Source organism: Salvelinus fontinalis, chromosome 33 (genome assembly GCF_029448725.1).
Source record: "Salvelinus fontinalis isolate EN_2023a chromosome 33, ASM2944872v1, whole genome shotgun sequence".
In the NCBI taxonomy this organism is placed as follows: domain Eukaryota; kingdom Metazoa; phylum Chordata; class Actinopteri; order Salmoniformes; family Salmonidae; genus Salvelinus; species Salvelinus fontinalis.
Window position 1 is genome coordinate 5,572,112 of NC_074697.1, and position 22,068 is coordinate 5,594,179.

A 22,068-nucleotide genomic window follows, 5' to 3' on the forward strand; every position below is an offset into this window, starting at 1 on the left:
CTGGACTATGTGTCTGTCTGTGTGTTTGTATCTGTGTGTTCCTGTGTGTGTGTTTGTGTCTGTGTGTTCCTGTGTGTGTGTGTGTGTGTGTGTGTGTGTGTGTGTGTGTGTGTGTGTGTGTGTGTGTGTGTGTGTGTGTGTGTGTGTGTGTGTGTGTGTGTGTGTGTGTGTGTGTGTGTGTGTGTGTGTGTGTGTGTGTGTGTGTGTGTGTGTGTGTGTGTGTGTGTGTGTGTGTGTGACATTGAGGCTGGAGCACGGGCAAGGCTAGGACAGAGCTGGGATAGGATGGGCCGGGCTGGTGCCGGGCTTAGCTGTGTACTGGGCTGTGCAGAACTAGGGGTAGGATCTGTGTTTATATAGCCCAGGCAGACCCTCCGACCCATTCCCTCTCAGCCGGAGAACACAACCCTACCAGGACCGCTGCCAAGGGATTGCTCAGCATTTAACGAGGGAGAGAGACAGAGAGAGAGAGAGCGAGAGAGAGTGAGTGAGACACAGAGAGAGAGTGAGACAGAGAGAGAGAGAGTGTGAGACAGAGAGAGAGAGAGAGAGAGAGAGAGAGAGAGAGAGAGAGAGAGAGAGAGAGAGAGAGAGAGAAAAAAAAAGAGGAGAGGAGGGGAAACAGCTCTGACATATTTAACACAGACTCCCATTCTCAACATACTCACACACACTGAGACAGACAGCAGACAAAACACACAGCACATAGTCTCTGACAGGTAGGTAGACTTCAACACAGACAGACTCTCTGAGACGGACGGCAGGCAGCATGTTTCTGTGGCGGCTCCCCCAGGCAGTGTGTCTGCTGTCGGTGTGTGTGTCGCTGACCCTTGGGTACGAAGACGATATCGAGGTGAACTATGGTGACAGTTACTACAACGAGATCACAGAGGGAGAGCCACTGGAGCGTAAGTCAAGTGTGTGTGTGTGTGTGTGTGTGTGTGTGTGTGTGTGTGTGTGTGTGTGTGTGTGTGTGTGTGTGTGTGTGTGTGTGTGTGTGTGTGTGTGTGTGTGTGTGTGAGTGTGTGTGTTTGTGTGTGAACCGAATAAGTTTGAGCTCTGAATGCCGAGTAAGTAATATGTGGACTGTGTCTGGAACTCTCACATGGACACATTTTCAACAGGATTAACCCATTATTGTTTCTGTTTATGCTTTTGCCATGACATTGGTTCCTTAGCCTCTCATACTAGGATAGATAATGTCTTCCATGAGTTAGGATAGATAATGTCTGCAATGTGTTAGGATAGATAATGTCTTCAATGTGTTAGGATAGATAATGTCTTCAATGTGTTAGGATAGATAATGTCTTCAATGTGTTAGGATAGATAATGTCTTCAATGTGTTAGGATAGATAATGTCTTCAATGTGTTAGGATGGATAATGTCTTCAATGTGTTAGGATAGATAATGTCTTCAATGTGTTAGGATAGATAATGTCTTCAATGTGTTAGGATAGATAATGTCTTCAATGTGTTAGGATAGATAATATATTCAATGCTGACCTTTGATGTTAATTTGTGGAACAACAAGTTGATCAAGTATTTGAACTGAATGAAACAATTAGGACTTAATGGAACATTAGTAAATTGACTTTGTTCAGTCACAGCCCACTGAGTGCCAGTCGTGAGTGAATGAAGGTTTTAGTGTCAGGCTTGTTACTGACTTAAATCGGCCGGTCAAGAAGTCCAGGGTCGGAGTTAAAGTGCATAAATCTGCATGTTCAAAACCAGTGGAGGCTGTTGAGGGGAGGGTGGCTCATTATAATGGGCCGACAGAGTAAATGGAATGGCACGGAAACCACGGAAACCACGGAAACCATGTGTTTGATACCATTCCACTCATTCCGGTCCAGCTATTACCACGAGCCAGTCCTCCCCATTTAAGGTGTCACCAACCTGCTGTGATCAAAACGCAGACCATAAAAAAAACTCTTAAGTTTTCAACCATTTTACCTGCCTTTTATATTAAAAGGCAACAATGTTTTTTGCCTCAATAGAGTGATATGGGGCGGGCAACTGTAGTTTTTCATCACACAAAATAAATTAATGTTTTACTTGAAGTTAATCTTGCATTTTTAACTTGATAAAAAAAACAACTCCCGGAGAAAAGTAACCACCAACCTCTGCCATCAATCAAGTCGCTGTCTGCTGACCTATAATGCCTGTTCTTGAATGCGGTGGAATTTGATTGGTCTTACAAAAGCAAAGATTTCTCACCCGAGTGGAGAAGTGCAACTGAAACACAAAATGTGTCTGAAGCCGAGCAGAAATTACAATCAGTTTAGATCTGCATTTACAAAACACAGCAAGATATATATATATTTGTTTTAATTGTGTGAAAAAACACATAATTCTGCTTTAAGGCTCCTGGAAGTCTATTTAATAGGTATGATCGTCATGCCTCTCTATGGCTGTGTTCAGTCAGTGTGTGTCCAGATATCATACTAAAAGAGTTTGATTTTAGAATCATTGTGGATCCGTTCTGCTTGTGTGGGTTGTAAAAGTCTGTCTAGATGTACTCTGTCCACTGTTGCTCTTTGTCAAGTTATTTATCTCTGGATAGGAAGTACGAAGAGAGTAATCATAGAGAGTGGGAGCACTGACTGTGTTTAGTGTGGCCGAGTTGACTGAGCACACCTGTACATGTTCTCTCTCTTCTCCTCTCTCCTCCTCTCTCCTCCTCTCTTCTCCTCTCTTCCCTCTCTTCTCCTCTCTTCCCTCTCTCCTCTCTTCTCCTCTCTTACCTCTGCTCCTCTCTTCTCCTCTCTTCTCTCTTCTCCTCTCTCCTCCTCTCTCCTCCTCTCTTCTCCTCTCTTCTCCTCTCTTCCCTCTCTTCTCCTCTCTTCCCTCTCTCCTCTCTTCTCCTCTCTTACCTCTTCTCCTCTCTTCTCCTCTCTTCCCTCTCTCCTCTCTTCTCCTCTCTTACCTCTTCTCCTCTCTTCTCCTCTCTTCTCTCTTCTCTTCTCTTCTCCTCTCTCATCCTCTCTTCTCCTCTCTCCTCCTCTCTTCTCTCTTCTCCTTTCTTCTCCTTTCTTCTCCTCTCTTCTCTTCTCATCTCTTCTCCTTTTTTCTCCTCTCTTCTCCTCTCTTCTCCTCTCTTCACTCTCTCCTCTCTTCTCCTCTCTTCTCCTTTCTTCTCCTCTCTTCTCTTCCCTCTCTCCTCTCTTCTCCTCTCTTCTCCTCCCTCTCTCCTCTCTCTTACTTGCCAGAGAGTACATTGAGTAAGTACGGTTCATAAATAATGTAAATAATCTGAACCAGTGTTTACTGAATGGTGAGTCACTTCCAATTCAGCTATTCTGAAATTTCCAAAAGCTTTCGGCTGGGTTATGAAGCAACAGACGTTTGGGAATCACTGCTCTACCTCTGTTAGTAGAGTCTATCTCCAGTAGTTGTGGCTGAGGGACTGTTCCTCAGTGTGTTCTGTCAGTGTTGGCTGTGAAAGTCTGGGCAGAGAGTAAGTTAAGCCGAGAGGAGACCGGGGGTTTTATCCTCCTATTGAGCACAGACCGTTATCAATAACTGGTTGTTGATCAAATAAATACTATTTAATTGGGGAATTCTTCTCTCAGCTGTTTCGGAAGGTAGGCTCCTTGGTGTGTGTGTGTGTGTGTGTGTGTGTGTGTGTGTGTGTGTGTGTGTGTGTGTGTGTGTGTGTGTGTGTGTGTGTGTGTGTGTGTGTGTGTGTGTGTGTGTGTGTGTGTGTGTGTGTGTGTGGTTCGTACTCTAACAGAAAACCATAAACAAAAATAATATTGCTCAGAACAGTTTGTAATGTGATTTTACATTATTAAAGACAAAGCGGCCCAAACAAACACTGGTGAGTAACATCACACATTACCGTACCAGAGGGATAGACCGTGCCAATAACTCAAACTGCCAGGACACAGGAAAAAGAAGAGAGGGAGTGATAGAGAACGAGACGTGTAGAGAGGAGAAGAGCGGGAAATAGATTGATGCTGTTTCAAGCTAAGAAAAGGATCATCTGAGAGAGAGATGGACAGTTGTCAGGAGAAAGGGACAATCTGAGAGAGAGATGGACAGTTGTCAGGAGAAAGGGACAATCTGAGAGAGAGATGGACAGTTGTCAGGAGAAAGGGACAATCTGAGAGAGAGATGGACAGTTGTCAGGAGAAAGGGACAATCTGAGAGAGAGATGGACAGTTGTCAGGAGAAAGGGACAATCTGAGAGAGAGATGGACAGTTGTCAGGAGAAAGGGACAATCTGAGAGAGAGATGGACAGTTGTCAGGAGAAAGGGACAATCTGAGAGAGAGATGGACAGTTGTCAGGAGAAAGGGACAATCTGAGAGAGAGATGGACAGTTGTCAGGAGAAAGGGACAATCTGAGAGAGAGATGGACAGTTGTCAGGAGAAAGGGACAATCTGAGAGAGAGATGGACAGTTGTCAGGAGAAAGGGACAATCTGAGAGAGAGATGGACAGTTGTCAGGAGAAAGGATAGGAATCTCCGTGTGACTTAAAATGGATGAATACAAATCATCTAACATATATGTCTGTCTCTTCCCTCTCTCTCCTCCCCCTTCCCCATCCCCCCCTCTCTCTCTCTCTCTCTCTCTCTCTCTCTCTCTCTCTGTCTCTCTCTCTCTCTCTCTCTCTCTCTCTCTCTTTCCCTCTCTCCAGCCACGGCCACGGCCATCCCAACCCAAGCCCCCTGTAAGGTGACAGAGATGACTAAATGGGACAAGCTCTTCTCCATGCTGGAGAACTCTCAGATGAGGGAGAACATGCTTCTGCAGTACTCTGATGACATCATCAAGGTGGAGTTGGGGTCTCTGCGTGGAGAAATGCTAAAGTTGGTATACATATATATATATATAGGCACTTCCAATAATAATCATATAGTGGGTGCTTATATGTGTCCTATTTCACACCTGTACAAGCGTGTATTACTTGGAAATGTTTATTTTTTTGTTGCATACCCCGCTCTACCTGAGACAAGCCAGGGTCTGTGGTGTGTGACCTACGGGGTCTGCCATTCAACGGTGACTTTGGAACACTTAAGGTTCAAGGGCACATCAACAGACTCGGTTCTGGGATTTGAACCACTAGTCTACCTGCCACCAACTAATATACAAGCACTATGTGGGAAAAGTACCCAATTGTCATACTTGAGTAAAAGTAAATAGAAAATGACTCAAGTAAAAGTGAAAGTCACCCATTAAAATACTACTTGAGTAAAAGTCTAAAAGTATTTGGTTTAAAATATACAAGTCCTAGTACCCATTCAGGGTTCCTGAGTGACGCAGAGGTCTAAGGATCTGCATCTCAGTGCAAGAGGCGTCACTACGGTCAAATCAAATCAAAGTTGATTTGTCACGTGCGCAGAATACAACAGGTGTAGACCTTACAGTGAAATTCTGAATACAACGGGTGTAGACCTTACAGTGAAATGCTGAATACAACAGGTGTAGACCTTACAGTGAAATGCTGAATACAACAGGTGTAGACCTTACAATGAAATACTGAATACAGCAGGTGTAGACCTTACAGTGAAATGCCGAATACAACAGGTGTAGACCTTACAGTGAAATGCCGAATACAACAGGTGTAGTAGACCTTACAGTGAAATGCCGAATACAACAGGTGTAGACCTTACAGTGAAATGCTTACTTACAGGCTCTAACAAATAGTGCAAAAAAGGTATTAGGTGAACAATAGGTAAGTAAAGAAATAAAAACAACAGTAAAAATACATGCTATGGGGCCTCCCGGGTGGCGCAGTGGTCTAAGGCACTGCATCGCAGCGCTAGCTGTGCCACCAGAGACTCTGGGTTCGCACCCAGGAGGTCCGTGGGGCGACGCACAATTGTCCTAGCGTCGTCCGGGTTTGGCCGGTAGGGATATCATTGTCTCATCCTTATCCTTGACTCCTGTGGCGGGCCTGGCGCAGTGCACGCTAACCAAGGGTGCACGGTGTTTCCTCCAACACATTGGTGCGCCTGGCTTCCGGGTTGGATGCGCGCTGTGTTAAGAAGCAGTGCGGCTTGGTTGGGTTGTGCTTCGGAGGACGCATGGCTCTCGACCTTCGTCTCTCCCGAGCCCGTCCGGGAGTTGTAGCGATGAGACAAGATAGTAACTACTAGCGATTGGATACCACGAAACCACGACTATGCATATATGATGAACAGAGAGTAGCAGTAGCGTAAAAAGAGGGGTTGGCGGGTCGTGGGACACAATGCAGATTGCAGTAGGGATGACCAGGGATGTTCTCTGTTTAGTGAATCCTCCAGATTAGAGGCAGTAGATGACCAGGGATGTTCTCTGTTTAGTGAATCCTCCAGATTAGAGGCAGTAGATGACCAGGGTTGTTCTCTGTTTAGTGAGTCTGCCAGATCAGAGACAGTAAGGATGACCAGGGATGTTCTCTGTTTAGTGAGTCCTCCAGATTAGAGGCAGTAGGGATGACCAGGGATGTTCTCTGTTTAGTGAATCCTCCAGATTAGAGGCAGTAGGGATGACCAGGGATGTTCTCTGTTTAGTGAGTCCTCCAGATTAGAGGCAGTAGGGATGACCAGGGATGTTCTCTGTTTAGTGAGTCCTCCAGATCAGAGGTAGTAGGGATGACCAGGGATGTTCTCTGTTTAGTGAGTCCTCCAGATTAGAGGCAGTAGGGATGACCAGGGATGTTCTCTGTTTAGTGAGTCCTCCAGATTAGAGGCAGTAGGGATGACCAGGGATGTTCTCTGTTTAGTGAGTCCTCCAGATTAGAGGCAGTAGAGATGACCAGGGATGTTCTCTGTTTAGTGAGTCTGCCAGATTAGAGGTAGTAGGGATGACCAGGGATGTTCTCTGTTTAGTGAGTCCACCAGATCAGAGGCAGTAGAGATGACCAGGGATGTTCTCTGTTTAGTGAGTCCACCAGATCAGAGGCAGTAGGGATGACCAGGGATGTTCTCTGTTTAGTGAGTCTGCCAGATCAGAGGCAGTAGGGATGACCAGGGATGTTCTCTGTTTAGTGAGTCCACCAGATTAGAGACAGTAGGGATGACCAGGGATGTTCTCTGTTTAGTGAGTCCTCCAGATCAGAGGCAGTAGGGATGACCAGGGATGTTCTCTGTTTAGTGAGTCCTCCAGATTAGAGACAGTAGGGATGACCAGGGATGTTCTCTGTTTAGTGAGTCCTCCAGATCAGAGGTAGTAGAGATGACCAGGGATGTTCTCTTGATAAGTGTGTGAATTGGACCATTTTCTGTCCTGCTAAGCATTCTAAATGTAACGAGTGCTTTTGGGTGTCAGGGAAAATGTATGCCGTAAAAAGTACATTATTTTCTTTAGGAATGTAGAGAAGTAAAAGTAAAAGTTGTCAAAAATATAAATAGTAAAGTACAGATTCCCCGAAAAACTACTTAAGTAGTACTTTGAATTTTTTTTACACACCACTGATAGGCACGAATATATAGGCCATCTCAGCCAATGGAACAGAACCACCAATCCCAATACGACCCAAATCGACCTTTACCAACCCCAAATCGACCTTTACCAAACCCAAATTGACCTTTACCAAACCCAAATCGACCATTACCAATCCCAAATCGACCTTTACCAATCCCAAATCGACCTTTACCAAACCACCAATCCCAAATCGACCTTTACCAAACCAAAATCGACCTTTACCAAACCCAAATTGACCTTTACCAAACCCAAATCGACCATTACCAATCCCAAATCGACCTTTACCAATCCCAAATCGACCTTTACCAAACCACCAATCCCAAATCGACCTTTACCAAACCAAAATCGACCTTTACCAATCCCAAATCGACCTTTACCAATCCCAAATCGACCTTTACCAATCCCAAATCGACCTTTGCCAAACCACCAATCCCAAATCAATCCCCTAAATTCTGTGCACCTGTGTATATCTGAAAGGAGTTAATGTGTAATGTAGCCTACTTCCTGATCTCTGATGTAATCCCTCTTCTCCTGACTCCAGGTTCGTGGCTCAGTACGGCGGGGCCTGTGGCGTTGCGGTGGAGACTGCTGGACGAAGGATGTCCATGCAGATGGAAGCTCGCCTCAAGGAGAGCCTGGAGCATCTCAGGCAAGATCGGAGCATTGCTGCTGGGAAATCTGCAGGTAATTCTGGGAATAGCCACCAGGAGACGCTGTTACAGCAGCTCCTCACCGTGGCGCGGACACAGGCTTCCCGACTCGTCAAGCTAGAAAATATCTGCCTGAGTAATCCAGGACCCGTAACGCCACCAGAGGCAAAGGGGGAAGACCTGCAGCAGGATGTGGTGTCGGCAGAGATGCTGGTTGCCCTGGTGACAGAGCTGGCGAAGACGAGGGCAGTGCTGGAACTAGCGTTCAAGTCGGCACAGCAACGCCACCTGCCTGCAGGTGAGAACGCCTCTTCCTGTGTCACTATCTATACATCCTGCCATCCTTACCATCACTTCTCAACATCCTACCATCCTTTACATCACTCCCTGTGTCACTATACATGCTGCCATCCTTTACATCACTTCTCAACATCCTACCATCCTTTACATCACTCCCTGTGTCACTATACATCCTGCCATCCTTTACATCACTTCTCAACATCCTACCATCCTTTACATCACTTCCTGTGTCACTATACATCCTGCCATTCTTTACATCACTTCTCAACATCCTACCATCCTTTACATCACTTCCAGTGTCACTATGGTCAAGTGTCACTATACATCCTACCATCCTTTACATCACTTCCTGTGTCACTATACATCCTACCATCCTTTACATCACTTCCTGTGTCACTATACATCCTGCCATCCTTTACATCACTTCTCAATCAGGGGTGCTACTTTCCACAGGGGATACTTGACCCAATCAGGGGTGCTACTTTCCACAGGGGGTACTTGACCAATCAGGGGTGCTACTTTCCACAGGGGATACTTGACCCAATCAGGGGTGCTACTTTCCACAGGGGGTACTTGACCAATCAGGGGTGCTACTTTCCACAGGGGGGACTTGACCAATCAGGGGTGCTACTTTCCACAGGGGGTACTTGACCAATCAGGGGTGCTACTTTCCACAGGGGGTACTTGACCAATCAGGGGTGCTACTTTCCACAGGGGATACTTGACCCAATCAGGGGTGCTACTTTCCACAGGGGGTACTTGACCAATCAGGGGTGCTACTTTCCACAGGGGGTACTTGACCAATCAGGGGTGCTACTTTCCACAGGGGGTACTTGACCAATCAGGGGTGCTACTTTCCACAGGGGGTACTTGACCAATCAGGGGTGCTACTTTCCACAGGGGGTACTTGACCCAATCAGGGGGTGCTAGTACTTGGCCTATCCTCAGCGGGTACTTGAGAAGACTCATGGGACCATAGGCCTACTGGTAAAATGCACATGAGGGGTTAGTTCAGGGGTACTCCGGGCCGAGCAACATGTCCTTGGTAGTACAGTAACCAGGTTGAGAAGCTCTGCTCTACATAATGTAGAAAATGTATGTTTAAACACCATCAGGTAATACAGCACCCCTCTTACAAGAATCACACCAGACATCCCTCCCAGGCAATTTGATCCTTACAACCCATTGATTCTTGAAATAATGAATATAGCAAATATATACCTAGAGAGTATGAATATAAAAATGTTTCTGGTCCATTTTCCTTTAAACAGGGATTCATATCAGAGTGCCTTTCCATGTTCCAAACCTAGTCTCTGCATCTGTGATCTCGATCTGTGTGTCTCTATCTGTAAGGATCTGAGCCTACCCACGTCCTGTACAGACCTCTACCTGCTTACTCTGTTGGAATTCAATCAAAAACAAAATGAGCCCAGGTCTTCAGAGAGCCAGCTCCAGTTCAATGCATGAATCAGATAAAACCTCAATGCTGTGTTTATATCACACACACACACACACACACACACACACACACACACACACACACACACACACACACACACACACACACACACACACACACACACACACACACACACACACACACACACACACACACACACACACAGGTATAATCATTAGCAGGTCGGCACAGCAACCACAACAAAGCACCCTGGGAAGCAGAACCAGATGGGAACGGTTAGCCCCGGAGAGAAACCTGAGACAAATCTAACGTCAATATTTAGGGTCTGGTAGGAAGAGGCAATCACTGTGTGTGTCATAACCTAGATATTAGACTGCTGCTGTAGAGAGAGGGGGAAGGGAGCTGTCCACACTGATTTAAAACACCCTTAGTAAAACAGGAATCATACATAATCACACACACAAAGACTGATTCAAACCTCCAGCAGTGATTTCCTCTCCTGGTCTGACTCTTGGCTGATGCATTATCTCATGGTGTTATTACCCAGTGGTGGAAAAAGGACCCGATTGTCATACTTGAGTAAAAGTATAGATTCCTTAATAGAAAGTTACTCCAGTAAAAGTGAAAGTCACACAGTAAAATACTACTTGAGTAAAAGACTAAACGTATTTGGTTTTAAATATACTTAAGTTTCAAAAGAAAATGTAATTGCTAAAATATACTTAAGTATCAAAAGCAGAAGTAAAAGTATAAATTATAAAACATGACCTTATATTAAGAAAAGCAGACGGCACCATTTTCTTATTTATAAAATTGAAAGAAAGCCAGGGGAACACTCCAACACTCAGACATCATTACTAATAACCAGGGACACACTCCAACACTCAGACATCATTACTGATAGCCAGGGGCACACTCCAACACTCAGACATCATTACAGATAGCCAGGGACACACTCCAACACTCAGACATCATTACTAATAACCAGGGACACACTCCAACACTCAGACATCATTACTGATAGCCAGGGACACACTCCAACACTCAGACATCATTACTGATAGCCAGGGACACACTCCAACACTCAGACATTATTACAGATAGCCAGGGACACACTCCAACACTCAGACATCATTACTGATAGCCAGGGACACACTCCAACACTCAGACATCATTACTGATAGCCAGGGACACACTCCAACACTCAGACATCACTACTGATAGCCAGGGACACACTCCAACACTCAGACATCATTACAGATAGCCAGGGGAACACTCCAACACTCAGACATCATTACTGATAGCCAGGGGAACACTCCAACACTCAGACATCATTACAGATAGCCAGGGGAACACTCCAACACTCAGACATCATTACTGATAGCCAGGGGAACACTCCAACACTCAGACATCATTACTGATAGCCAGGGGAACACTCCAACACTCAGACATCACTACTGATAGCCAGGGACACACTCCAACACTCAGACATCATTACAGATAGCCAGGGACACACTCCAACACTCAGACATCATTACTGATAGCCAGGGACACACTCCAACACTCAGACATCATTACTGATAGCCAGGGACACACTCCAACACTCAGACATCATTACTGATAGCCAGGGGAACACTCCAACACTCAGACATCATTACAGATAGCCAGGGGCACACTCCAACACTCAGACATCATTACTGATAGCCAGGGACACACTCCAACACTCAGACATCATTACTGATAGCCAGGGGAACACTCCAACACTCAGACATCATTACAGATAGCCAGGGGCACACTCCAACACTCAGACATCATTACAGATAGCCAGGGGCACACTCCAACACTCAGACATCATTACAGATAGCCAGGGGCACACTCCAACACTCAGACATCATTACAGATAGCCAGGGGCACAGTCCAACACTCAGACATCATTACTGATAGCAAGGGACACAGTCCAACACTCAGACATCATTACTGATAACCAGGGGAACACTCCAACACTCAGACATCATTACTGATAGCCAGGGGAACACTCCAACACTCAGACATCACTACTGATAGCCAGGGACACACTCCAACACTCAGACATCATTACAGATAGCCAGGGACACACTCCAACACTCAGACATCATTACTGATAGCCAGGGACACACTCCAACACTCAGACATCATTACTGATAGCCAGGGACACACTCCAACACTCAGACATCATTACTGATAGCCAGGGGAACACTCCAACACTCAGACATCATTACAGATAGCCAGGGGCACACTCCAACACTCAGACATCATTACTGATAGCCAGGGACACACTCCAACACTCAGACATCATTACTGATAGCCAGGGGAACACTCCAACACTCAGACATCATTACAGATAGCCAGGGGCACACTCCAACACTCAGACATCATTACAGATAGCCAGGGGCACACTCCAACACTCAGACATCATTACAGATAGCCAGGGGCACACTCCAACACTCAGACATCATTACAGATAGCCAGGGGCACAGTCCAACACTCAGACATCATTACTGATAGCAAGGGACACAGTCCAACACTCAGACATCATTACTAATAACCAGGGACACACTCCAATACTCAGACATCATTACTGATAGCCAGGGACACACTCCAATACTCAGACATCATTACTGATAGCCAGGGGAACACTCCAACACTCAGACATCATTACTGATAGCCAGGGACACACTCCAACACTCAGACATCATTACTGATAACCAGGGACACACTCCAATACTCAGACATCATTACTGATAGCCAGGGGAACACTCCAACACTCAGACATCATTACAGATAGCCAGGGACACACTCCAACACTCAGACATCATTACAGAAAGCCAGGGACACACTCCAACACTCAGACATCATTACACATAGCCAGGGACACACTCCAACACTCAGACATCATTACAGATAGCCAGGGACACACTCCAATACTCAGACATCATTACTGATAGCCAGGGGAACACTCCAACACTCAGACATCATTACAGATAGCCAGGGGCACACTCCAACACTCAGACATCATTACAGATAGCCAGGGGCACACTCCAACACTCAGACATCATTACAGATAGCCAGGGGCACACTCCAACACTCAGACATCATTACTGATAGCAAGGGACACAGTCCAACACTCAGACATCATTACTAATAACCAGGGACACACTCCAATACTCAGACATCATTACTGATAGCAAGGGACACAGTCCAACACTCAGACATCATTACTAATAACCAGGGACACACTCCAATACTCAGACATCATTAATGATAGCCAGGGACACACTCCAATACTCAGACATCATTACTGATAGCCAGGGGAACACTCCAACACTCAGACATCATTACTGATAGCCAGGGACACACTCCAACACTCAGACATCATTACTGATAACCAGGGACACACTCCAATACTCAGACATCATTACTGATAGCCAGGGGAACACTCCAACACTCAGACATCATTACAGATAGCATGGGACACACTCCAACACTCAGACATCATTACACATAGCCAGGGACACACTCCAACACTCAGACATCATTACTAATAACCAGGGACACACTCCAATACTCAGACATCATTAATGATAGCCAGGGACACACTCCAATACTCAGACATCATTACTGATAGCCATGGGAACACTCCAACACTCAGACATCATTACTGATAGCAAGGGACACACTCCAACACTCAGACATCATTACTGATAGCAAGGGACACACTCCAACACTCAGACATCATTACTGATAGCAAGGGACACACTCCAACACTCAGACATCATTACTGATAGCAAGGGGCACACTCCAACACTCAGACATCACTACTGATAGCCAGGGACACACTCCAATACTCAGACATCATTACTGATAACCAGGGACACACTCCAATACTCAGACATCATTACTGATAGCCAGGGGAACACTCCAACACTCAGACATCATTACTGATAGCAAGGGACACACTCCAACACTCAGACATCATTACAGATAGCCAGAGGCACACTCCAACACTCAGACATCATTACAGATAGCCAGGGACACACTCAAACACTCAGACATAATTACAGATAGCCAGGGGCACACTCCAACACTCAGACATCATTACAGATAGCCAGGGACACACTCCAACACTCAGACATCATTACAGATAGCAAGGGACACACTCCAACACTCAGACATCATTACAGATAGCCAGGGACACACTCCAACACTCAGACATCATTACTGATAGCCAGGGGAACACTCCAACACTCAGACATCATTACTGATAGCAAGGGGCACACTCCAACACTCAGACATCATTACTGATAGCAAGGGACACACTCCAACACTCAGACATCACTACTGATAGCCAGGGACACAGTCCAATACTCAGACATCATTACTGATAGCCAGGGGAACACTCCAACACTCAGACATCATTACTGATAGCAAGGGACACACTCCAACACTCAGACATCACTACTGATAGCCAGGGACACACTCCAATACTCAGACATCATTACTGATAGCCAGGGACACACTCCAACACTCAGACATCATTACAGATAGCCAGGGACACACTCCAACACGCAGACATCATTACAGATAGCCAGGGGCTCACTCCAACACTCAGACATCATTACAGATAGCCAGGGACACACTCCAACACTCAGACATCATTACAGATAGCCAGGGACACACTCCAACACTCAGACATCATTACAGATAGCCAGGGACACACTCCAACACTCAGACATCATTACACATAGCCAGGGACACACTCCAACACTCAGACATCATTACAGATAGCCAGGGACACACTCCAACACTCAGACATCATTACACATAGCCAGGGACACACTCCAACACTCAGACATCATTAATGATAGCCAGGGACACACTCCAACACTCAGACATCATTACTGATAGCCAGGGACACACTCCAACACTCAGACATCATTACTGATAGCCAGGGACGCACTCCAACACTCAGACATCATTACAGATAGCCAGAGGCACACTCCAACACTCAGACATCATTACAGATAGCCAGGGACACACTCAAACACTCAGACATAATTACAGATAGCCAGGGGCACACTCCAACACTCAGACATCATTACAGATAGCCAGGGGCACGATCCAACTGTAAGACATCATTACAGATAGCCAGGGGCACACTCCAACACTCAGACATCATTACAGATAGCCAGGGACATTCTCCAACACTCAGACATCATTACAGATAGCCAGGGACACACTCCAACACTCAGACATCATTACAGATAGCCAGGGGCACACTCCAACACTCAGACATCATTACAGATAGCCAGGGGAACACTCCAACTCCAAGACATCATTACAGATAGCCAGGGGCACACTCCAACACTCAGACATCATTACTGATAGCAAGGGACACACTCCAACACTCAGACATCACTACTGATAGCCAGGGACACACTCCAATACTCAGACATCATTACTGATAGCCAGGGGAACACTCCAACACTCAGACATCATTACTGATAGTAAGGGACACACTCCAACACTCAGACATCATTACTGATAGCCAGGGACACACTCCAATACTCAGACATCATTACTGATAGCCAGGGACACACTCCAACACTCAGACATCATTACAGATAGCCAGGGACACACTCCAACACGCAGACATCATTACAGATAACCAGGGACACACTCCAACACTCAGACATCATTACAGATAGCCAGGGACACACTCCAACACTCAGACATCATTACAGATAGCCAGGGACACACTCCAACACTCAGACATCATTACAGATAGCCAGGGACACACTCCAACACTCAGACATCATTACAGATAGCCAGGGACACACTCCAACACTCAGACATCATTACAGATAGCCAGGGACACACTCCAACACTCAGACATCATTACAGATAGCCAGGGACACACTCCAACACTCAGACATCATTACAGATAGCCAGGGACACACTCCAACACTCAGACATCATTACAGATAGCCAGGGACACACTCCAACACTCAGACATCATTACACATAGCCAGGGACACACTCCAACACTCAGACATCATTACTGATAGCCAGGGACACACTCCAACACTCAGACATCATTACTGATAGCCAGGGGAACACTCCAACACTCAGACATCATTACTGATAGCCAGGGACACACTCCAACACTCAGACATCATTACAGATAGCCAGGGACACACTCCAACACGCAGACATCATTACAGATAGCCAGGGACACACTCCAACACTCAGACATCATTACAGATAGCCAGGGACACACTCCAACACTCAGACATCATTACTGATAGCCAGGGACACACTCCAACACTCAGACATCATTACTGATAGCCAGGGACACACTCCAACACTCAGACATCATTACTGATAGCCAGGGACGCACTCCAACACTCAGACATCATTACAGATAGCCAGAGGCACACTCCAACACTCAGACATCATTACAGATAGCCAGGGACACACTCAAACACTCAGACATAATTACAGATAGCCAGGGGCACACTCCAACACTCAGACATCATTACAGATAGCCAGGGGAACACTCCAACTCCAAGACATCATTACAGATAGCCAGGGGCACACTCCAACTCTAAGACATCAGCTATAAAATATACGTTTGTGTTTAGTGAGTCCTCCAGATCAGAGGCAGTAGATGACCAGGGATGTTCTCTGTTTAGAGAGTCCTCCAGATCAGAGGCAGTAGATGACCAGGGATGTTCTCTGTTTAGTGAGTCCTCCAGGTCAGAGGCAGTAGGGATGACCAGGGATGTTCTCTGTTTAGTGAGACCTCCAGATCAGAGACAGTAGGGATGACCAGGGATGTTCTCTGTTTAGTGAGTCCTCCAGATCAGAGACAGTAGGGATGACCAGGGATGTTTTATTGATTAGTGTGTGAATTGGACCAAGTTCCTGTCCTGCTAAGCATTCTAAACGTAACAAGTACTTTTGGGTGTCAGGGAAAATGTACGGAGTAAAAAGTACAATATTTTCTATAGGAATGTAGTGAAGTAAAAGTAAAAGTAGTCAAAAATATAAATAGTAAAGTTTTTTGGGGGTATCTGGCTATCAGATACCCCCAAAAAACGACTTAAGTTGTACTTTAAAGAATTGTTACTTAAGTACTTTTCTTCTTCTTTTTGTATTTTTAAGTAATGGAAAGTCCTAATCTGTATGACAGCAAAAATGCCATTTTGGAACAAAGGATGAGCCTTAATACTCTACTGGAGAACCAGTTGGGGTTTCAGTATTACTTATTTATGAGTGAAGCTTTTATCGAGAGGTTTAAAGCTTTAATATTTAATCATTTTAGCCCACCAAACTCATATTTATTATATAAATAGACACGTTTAATTTAGTCTGTCCTAGCATTTCAAAATAAAATGAAATATTTTTTGCTCATATGATTTTTAAAAACGAGTCATCTGGAGGAAGTAGGCAGGGCCATTATAGTAAGTCAGTAAACTGGACCAAAGAGTTTTTCAATGTGATTTTTCCATCAATAGACAAGTATTTACCTCTCCATGGTTGCAGAATCTTATCTATTGAGATGAATTGTGGTAAATTAATTTATATTGAGATTGAGATGTGAATACCAAGTATGTCTACTTCACCATCCACCCATTTTGTAGGTAAACTACAAGGTAGTGGAAACACTGTGTTTTTTTACGATCCAATACGTAATATGTTACATTTGTCAAAATTAGGTTTAAGTCCAGAGAGGCTAGAAAAGTGATCGAGATCTTTAATGAGACTGTGCAGGGATCCAGATTGCAGACTTAAGTACTTTACACCACTGTTATTATCCCATTTATAGATCACACACAGTAGCACACACACAGTAGCACACACACACACACACACACACACACACACACACACACACACACACACACACACACACAGACACACACACACACACACACACACACACAGTAACACACACACACACACAGACACACACACACACAGACACACACAGACACAGACACAGACACACACACACACACACACACACACACACACACACACACGCAGGCCTACAATGTGCACAATCAAACGAGAGAGTGGTGTTTGTGATAAGAAACAGAGCATCCAGGTGTATTATTTGGTCGCCTAAAGGACAGAGAGAGCAAAGAAGGAGGGCTCTCGCCGAGCGAGAAAAGGACAAGAACAGGGGGAAAAACGTCCCGTCTATGACATCATCGACCGCATCACCACCGACCGCAAACCTGAGCCTCAGCCACCCTCTGTTCTCTGATCACACCATAGACTACCGCTCAAATACTTTTACTTCTCTCTATTGGCATGCAAGACTGTTAAACGTTCAACCATAGCGATCCTATATAGATCGTTCTATAGTCCTTCATATTGGGTCGAACAATGTTACCAATGAAGATCTCTCACAGGGTTTATATTGAACAGCCCTTAGCCGTGGTATATTGGCCATATATCCACACCCCCTCTGGCCTTATTGCTTAAATATACCACGGCTTTCAGCCAATCACCACTCAGAGTTCGAACCACCCAGTTTATAATACATCATGAATCTCTAGCGCCGTGTTTCTTGACATGAAAACCTTTTGGATAAAGACTTGACGATCTGGTCATCCGTAGTGCTTCTGAGAACAGAGCAAAGGCCTGAAGAAGCCATGTGAGGCAGCATGCTGGCAGATGGCAGGGCCTGTTTCCCTTTCTCTTCCTTTAAACAAATGAAGTAAGAATGTAAATAATACTGAAAACAAGAGGAAATGAACAATGACGAAAGTAGAAGTAGATTTTGACTTTTCGGCAACTTGTGGTTTCCTAAATGTGTTATCTTGCAGATCAATTAATAACCGTAAAATGACTAAAGCAATTCTCTCATTCTCTCCTCCCTCCCTCTTCTCTCCCAGGCTGTGAGACCGCTCTTCTCTTCCCTATGCGTTCCCGTCGTATCTTCTCCTCGGTGACACCAGACCTCCCTCTCTCCCTCTCTTCCTTCACCGTGTGCCTGTGGGCCAAGCCCGTCTCCGTCTCCAACAGAACCGTGCTGTTCTCCTACGGAACCAAACGGAACCCCTATGAGATCCAGCTCCTTCTCAGTGGAACCAGGGCTCTCTTCACCGTGGGAGGAGAGGCTCACCTGGTGGAGGGGCGGGGCGTGGCGAGAGGAGGAATTTGGACCCACATATGTGGGGCTTGGAGCTCTGAGCAGGGCATAGCGTCACTGTGGGCCGATGGACACAGAGTGGCATTCACACCCGGGGTGGCCGAGGGCCACGTGTTACCCGATGGAGGCTCCCTCCAGCTGGGGCAGGAGAAGAACGACGGTGGGGTCTCTGGAGGGTCAGATGGCAGTGGGAGTCAGATGCCTGGGTTTGACGGAGGCTTCGATGCCAAGTTGGCGTTCACTGGGAAGATGACGGGGGTGAACATGTGGGACAGCGTGCTGACGGAGGAGGAGATATCCCAGCTGGCTTTGCAGGACGGCGAGGGGTGTGAGCAGAGGGGGAACGTAGTTGGGTGGGGCTTGACGGAGATCGTGCCTCACGGGGGTGCTCAGTTCATCAACTAACTCTGATGACGTTTTCATCATCCTCATCATCATCATCCTCATCATCATCATTTAAATGAACTCTATCATCACCATTATAAACTAAGACCTGCAGTGCAGAACAGCCCAACCGGCTGAGACTGCAACAATAATGTGAACATCAACAACAACAACAACAGCAGCTCCCTTTAATGGTTAAAGAGAATGTGACAATAATGTGCCCTGTTAGAGGAGTGTTTCCTATTTAGAGAAGCAGGGGAGTGGTATCACACACACACACACACACACACACACACACACACACACACACACACACACACACACACACACACACACACACACACACACACACACACACACACACACACACACACAGGGAAACAGAGACACACACACACACAGGGAAACAGAGACACACACACACACACACACACACACACACACACACACACAATCACACACAGGGAAACAGAGACACACACACACACACAGGGAAACAGAGACACACACACACACACACACACACACACACACACACACACACACACACACACACACACACACACACACACACAGGGAAACAGAGACACACACACACACAGGGAAACAGAGACACACACACACACACACACACACACACACACACACACACACACACACACACACACACACACACACACACAGACACACACACACACAGGGAAACAGAGACACACACACACACACACACACACACACACACACACACACACACACACACACACACACACACACACACACACACACACACACACACACACACTTGGTGAGAAGCATTAGTATACCGTAGGAGCCTTAGGAGGAGAAGTGGAGAAAACACCATTTACCACAGATTTTAAGAGAGAAAGGGAAAGAACAGAGGTGAGAGAGAGAAACAAAGAGCTTATGTGTGGAAGGAGAGATGCTTGGGGGAAACTGTCACAAAAACCAGTCTGCAAGGGTCATCGCTAGATGGCCATGCCAGAGGAGGACAACATTATCTGTACCATCAGAAGCTATGCCAGAGGAGGACAACATTATCTATACCATCAGAAGCTATGCTAGAGAGGACAACATTATCTATAACATCAGAAGCTATGCTAGAGAGGACAACATTATCTATAACATCAGAAGCTATGCTAGAGAGGACAACATTATCTATACCATCAGAAGCTATGCTAGAGAGGACAACATTATCTATACCATCAGAAGCTATGCTAGAGAGGACAATATTATCTATAACCATCAGAAGCTATGCTAGAGAGGACAACATTATCTATACCATCAGAAGCTATGCTAGAGAGGACAACATTTGTTTTAAATATCAGCAGTATTTAGCAAGTATGTTACTAATGGGAGTGTCAGGGTTAAAGGGTAAGGTAAATGGTAAATGGTTGAGGTTTGGGTTTAGTTATTAGGGCGGCATTGTGGTTAGAAAACGTTGTACCTTGGTCCTCTCTGGCATGGCTACGTAGTAACAACCATCTGCATGATGCCCTAGGAGATTGTAACCATGGCTACGTAGTGCATGCTGCCCTAGGAGATTGTAACCATGGCTACGTAGTAACAACCATCTGCATGCTGCCCTAGTAGATTGTAACCATGGCTATGTAGTAACAACCATCTGCATGCTGCCCTAGGAGATTGTAACCATGGCTACGTAGTAACAACCATCTGCATGCTGCCCTAGGAGATTGTAACCATGGCTACGTAGTAACAACCATCTGCATGCTGCCCTAGGAGATTGTAACCATGGCTACGTAGTGCATGCTGCCCTAGGAGATTGTAACCATGGCTACGTAGTAACAACCATCTGCATGCTGCCCTAGTAGATTGTAACCATGGCTACGTAGTAACAACCATCTGCATGCTGCCCTAGGAGATTGTAACCATGGCTACGTAGTAACAACCATCTGCATGCTGCCCTAGGAGATTGTAACCATGGCTACGTAGTAACAACCATCTGTATGCTGCCGTAGGAGATTGTAACCATGGCTACGTAGTAGTAACCTTCCTATGACCTTATAATCTTACGTTTCCCGGAAAAAAAGTGAATATTTTTCCAAAAAAAATGTTTTTATCAAAGTGTTTACATTCAATCAATCAATCAATCAATCAAGTTTATTTTATATAGCCCTTCGTACATCAGTTGTGCGAAGGGCACATCTTATCAGATGTGATAAACATTATATTTCAGTTGTTTTGTGTTTCTCTTTGTTTTTCCATATAATCCAGAGGAGGTTATTGTGTTTCTCTTTGAAATAGGTGACAACAGATGACACAACTAAGATGGCGTATTCCCTGTTGGTTTTTGCGTCCGTTGTTAGACAGAAACACTTGATTTGAAAAGAGGAACTGTGGACAATGTTTACAGAATTTGTTACGACCTATCTCTGCTCTTTGTTAACGTAGTAGGCAATGGGTATCATATTGTAAATTGTTTTGTGTTTTTGTCAATAAGTAAAAATGAATGTATTTTGTATATAAATATTTTTTTGCACACAGTAGGACTAGAATTGGAGACCAAGATATTAATAAAACTACATGTTAACATTATGTGTCTGATGTGTTTCTTCATCACCAACAGGAACGACACGTTTAAGCATGGTAAATGATGGTTTGTTTCCCTCTTGATTTCCCCCCCCCCAGGTGCTCCTGTGTCAAAAGGCCATTTCACTCATC

At 45.4% G+C, this 22,068-nt stretch overlaps 2 protein-coding genes across 2 annotated transcripts in view; one reads left to right on the top strand and one right to left on the bottom strand.

Moving 5' to 3' along the window:
- Positions 1-22,068, bottom strand: part of LOC129831691 (ventricular zone-expressed PH domain-containing protein-like) — a 218,039-nt gene that overhangs the window by 161,186 nt on the left and 34,785 nt on the right. The window lies entirely within an intron of this gene.
- On the top strand, positions 354-21,942 carry LOC129831692 (pentraxin-related protein PTX3-like). Its single transcript, XM_055895062.1, has 4 exons — positions 354-908; positions 4,642-4,813; positions 7,954-8,360; positions 18,728-21,942. Exons 1-4 carry the CDS (start codon positions 770-772, stop codon positions 19,387-19,389), a joined length of 1,380 nt encoding a protein of 459 aa, XP_055751037.1. The 5' UTR covers positions 354-769; the 3' UTR covers positions 19,390-21,942.

Bases quoted from the DNA above. Each gene is read 5' to 3' on its own strand.
- LOC129831692 (XM_055895062.1), top strand. From the start codon at position 770: ATGTTTCTGTGGCGGCTCCCCCAGGCAGTGTGTCTGCTGTCGGTGTGT. The intron at 909-4,641 runs GTAAGTCAAGTG...CCCTCTCTCCAG, and splicing joins AGAGGGAGAGCCACTGGAGC to CCACGGCCACGGCCATCCCA. The intron at 8,361-18,727 runs GTGAGAACGCCT...CTTCTCTCCCAG, and splicing joins GCAACGCCACCTGCCTGCAG to GCTGTGAGACCGCTCTTCTC.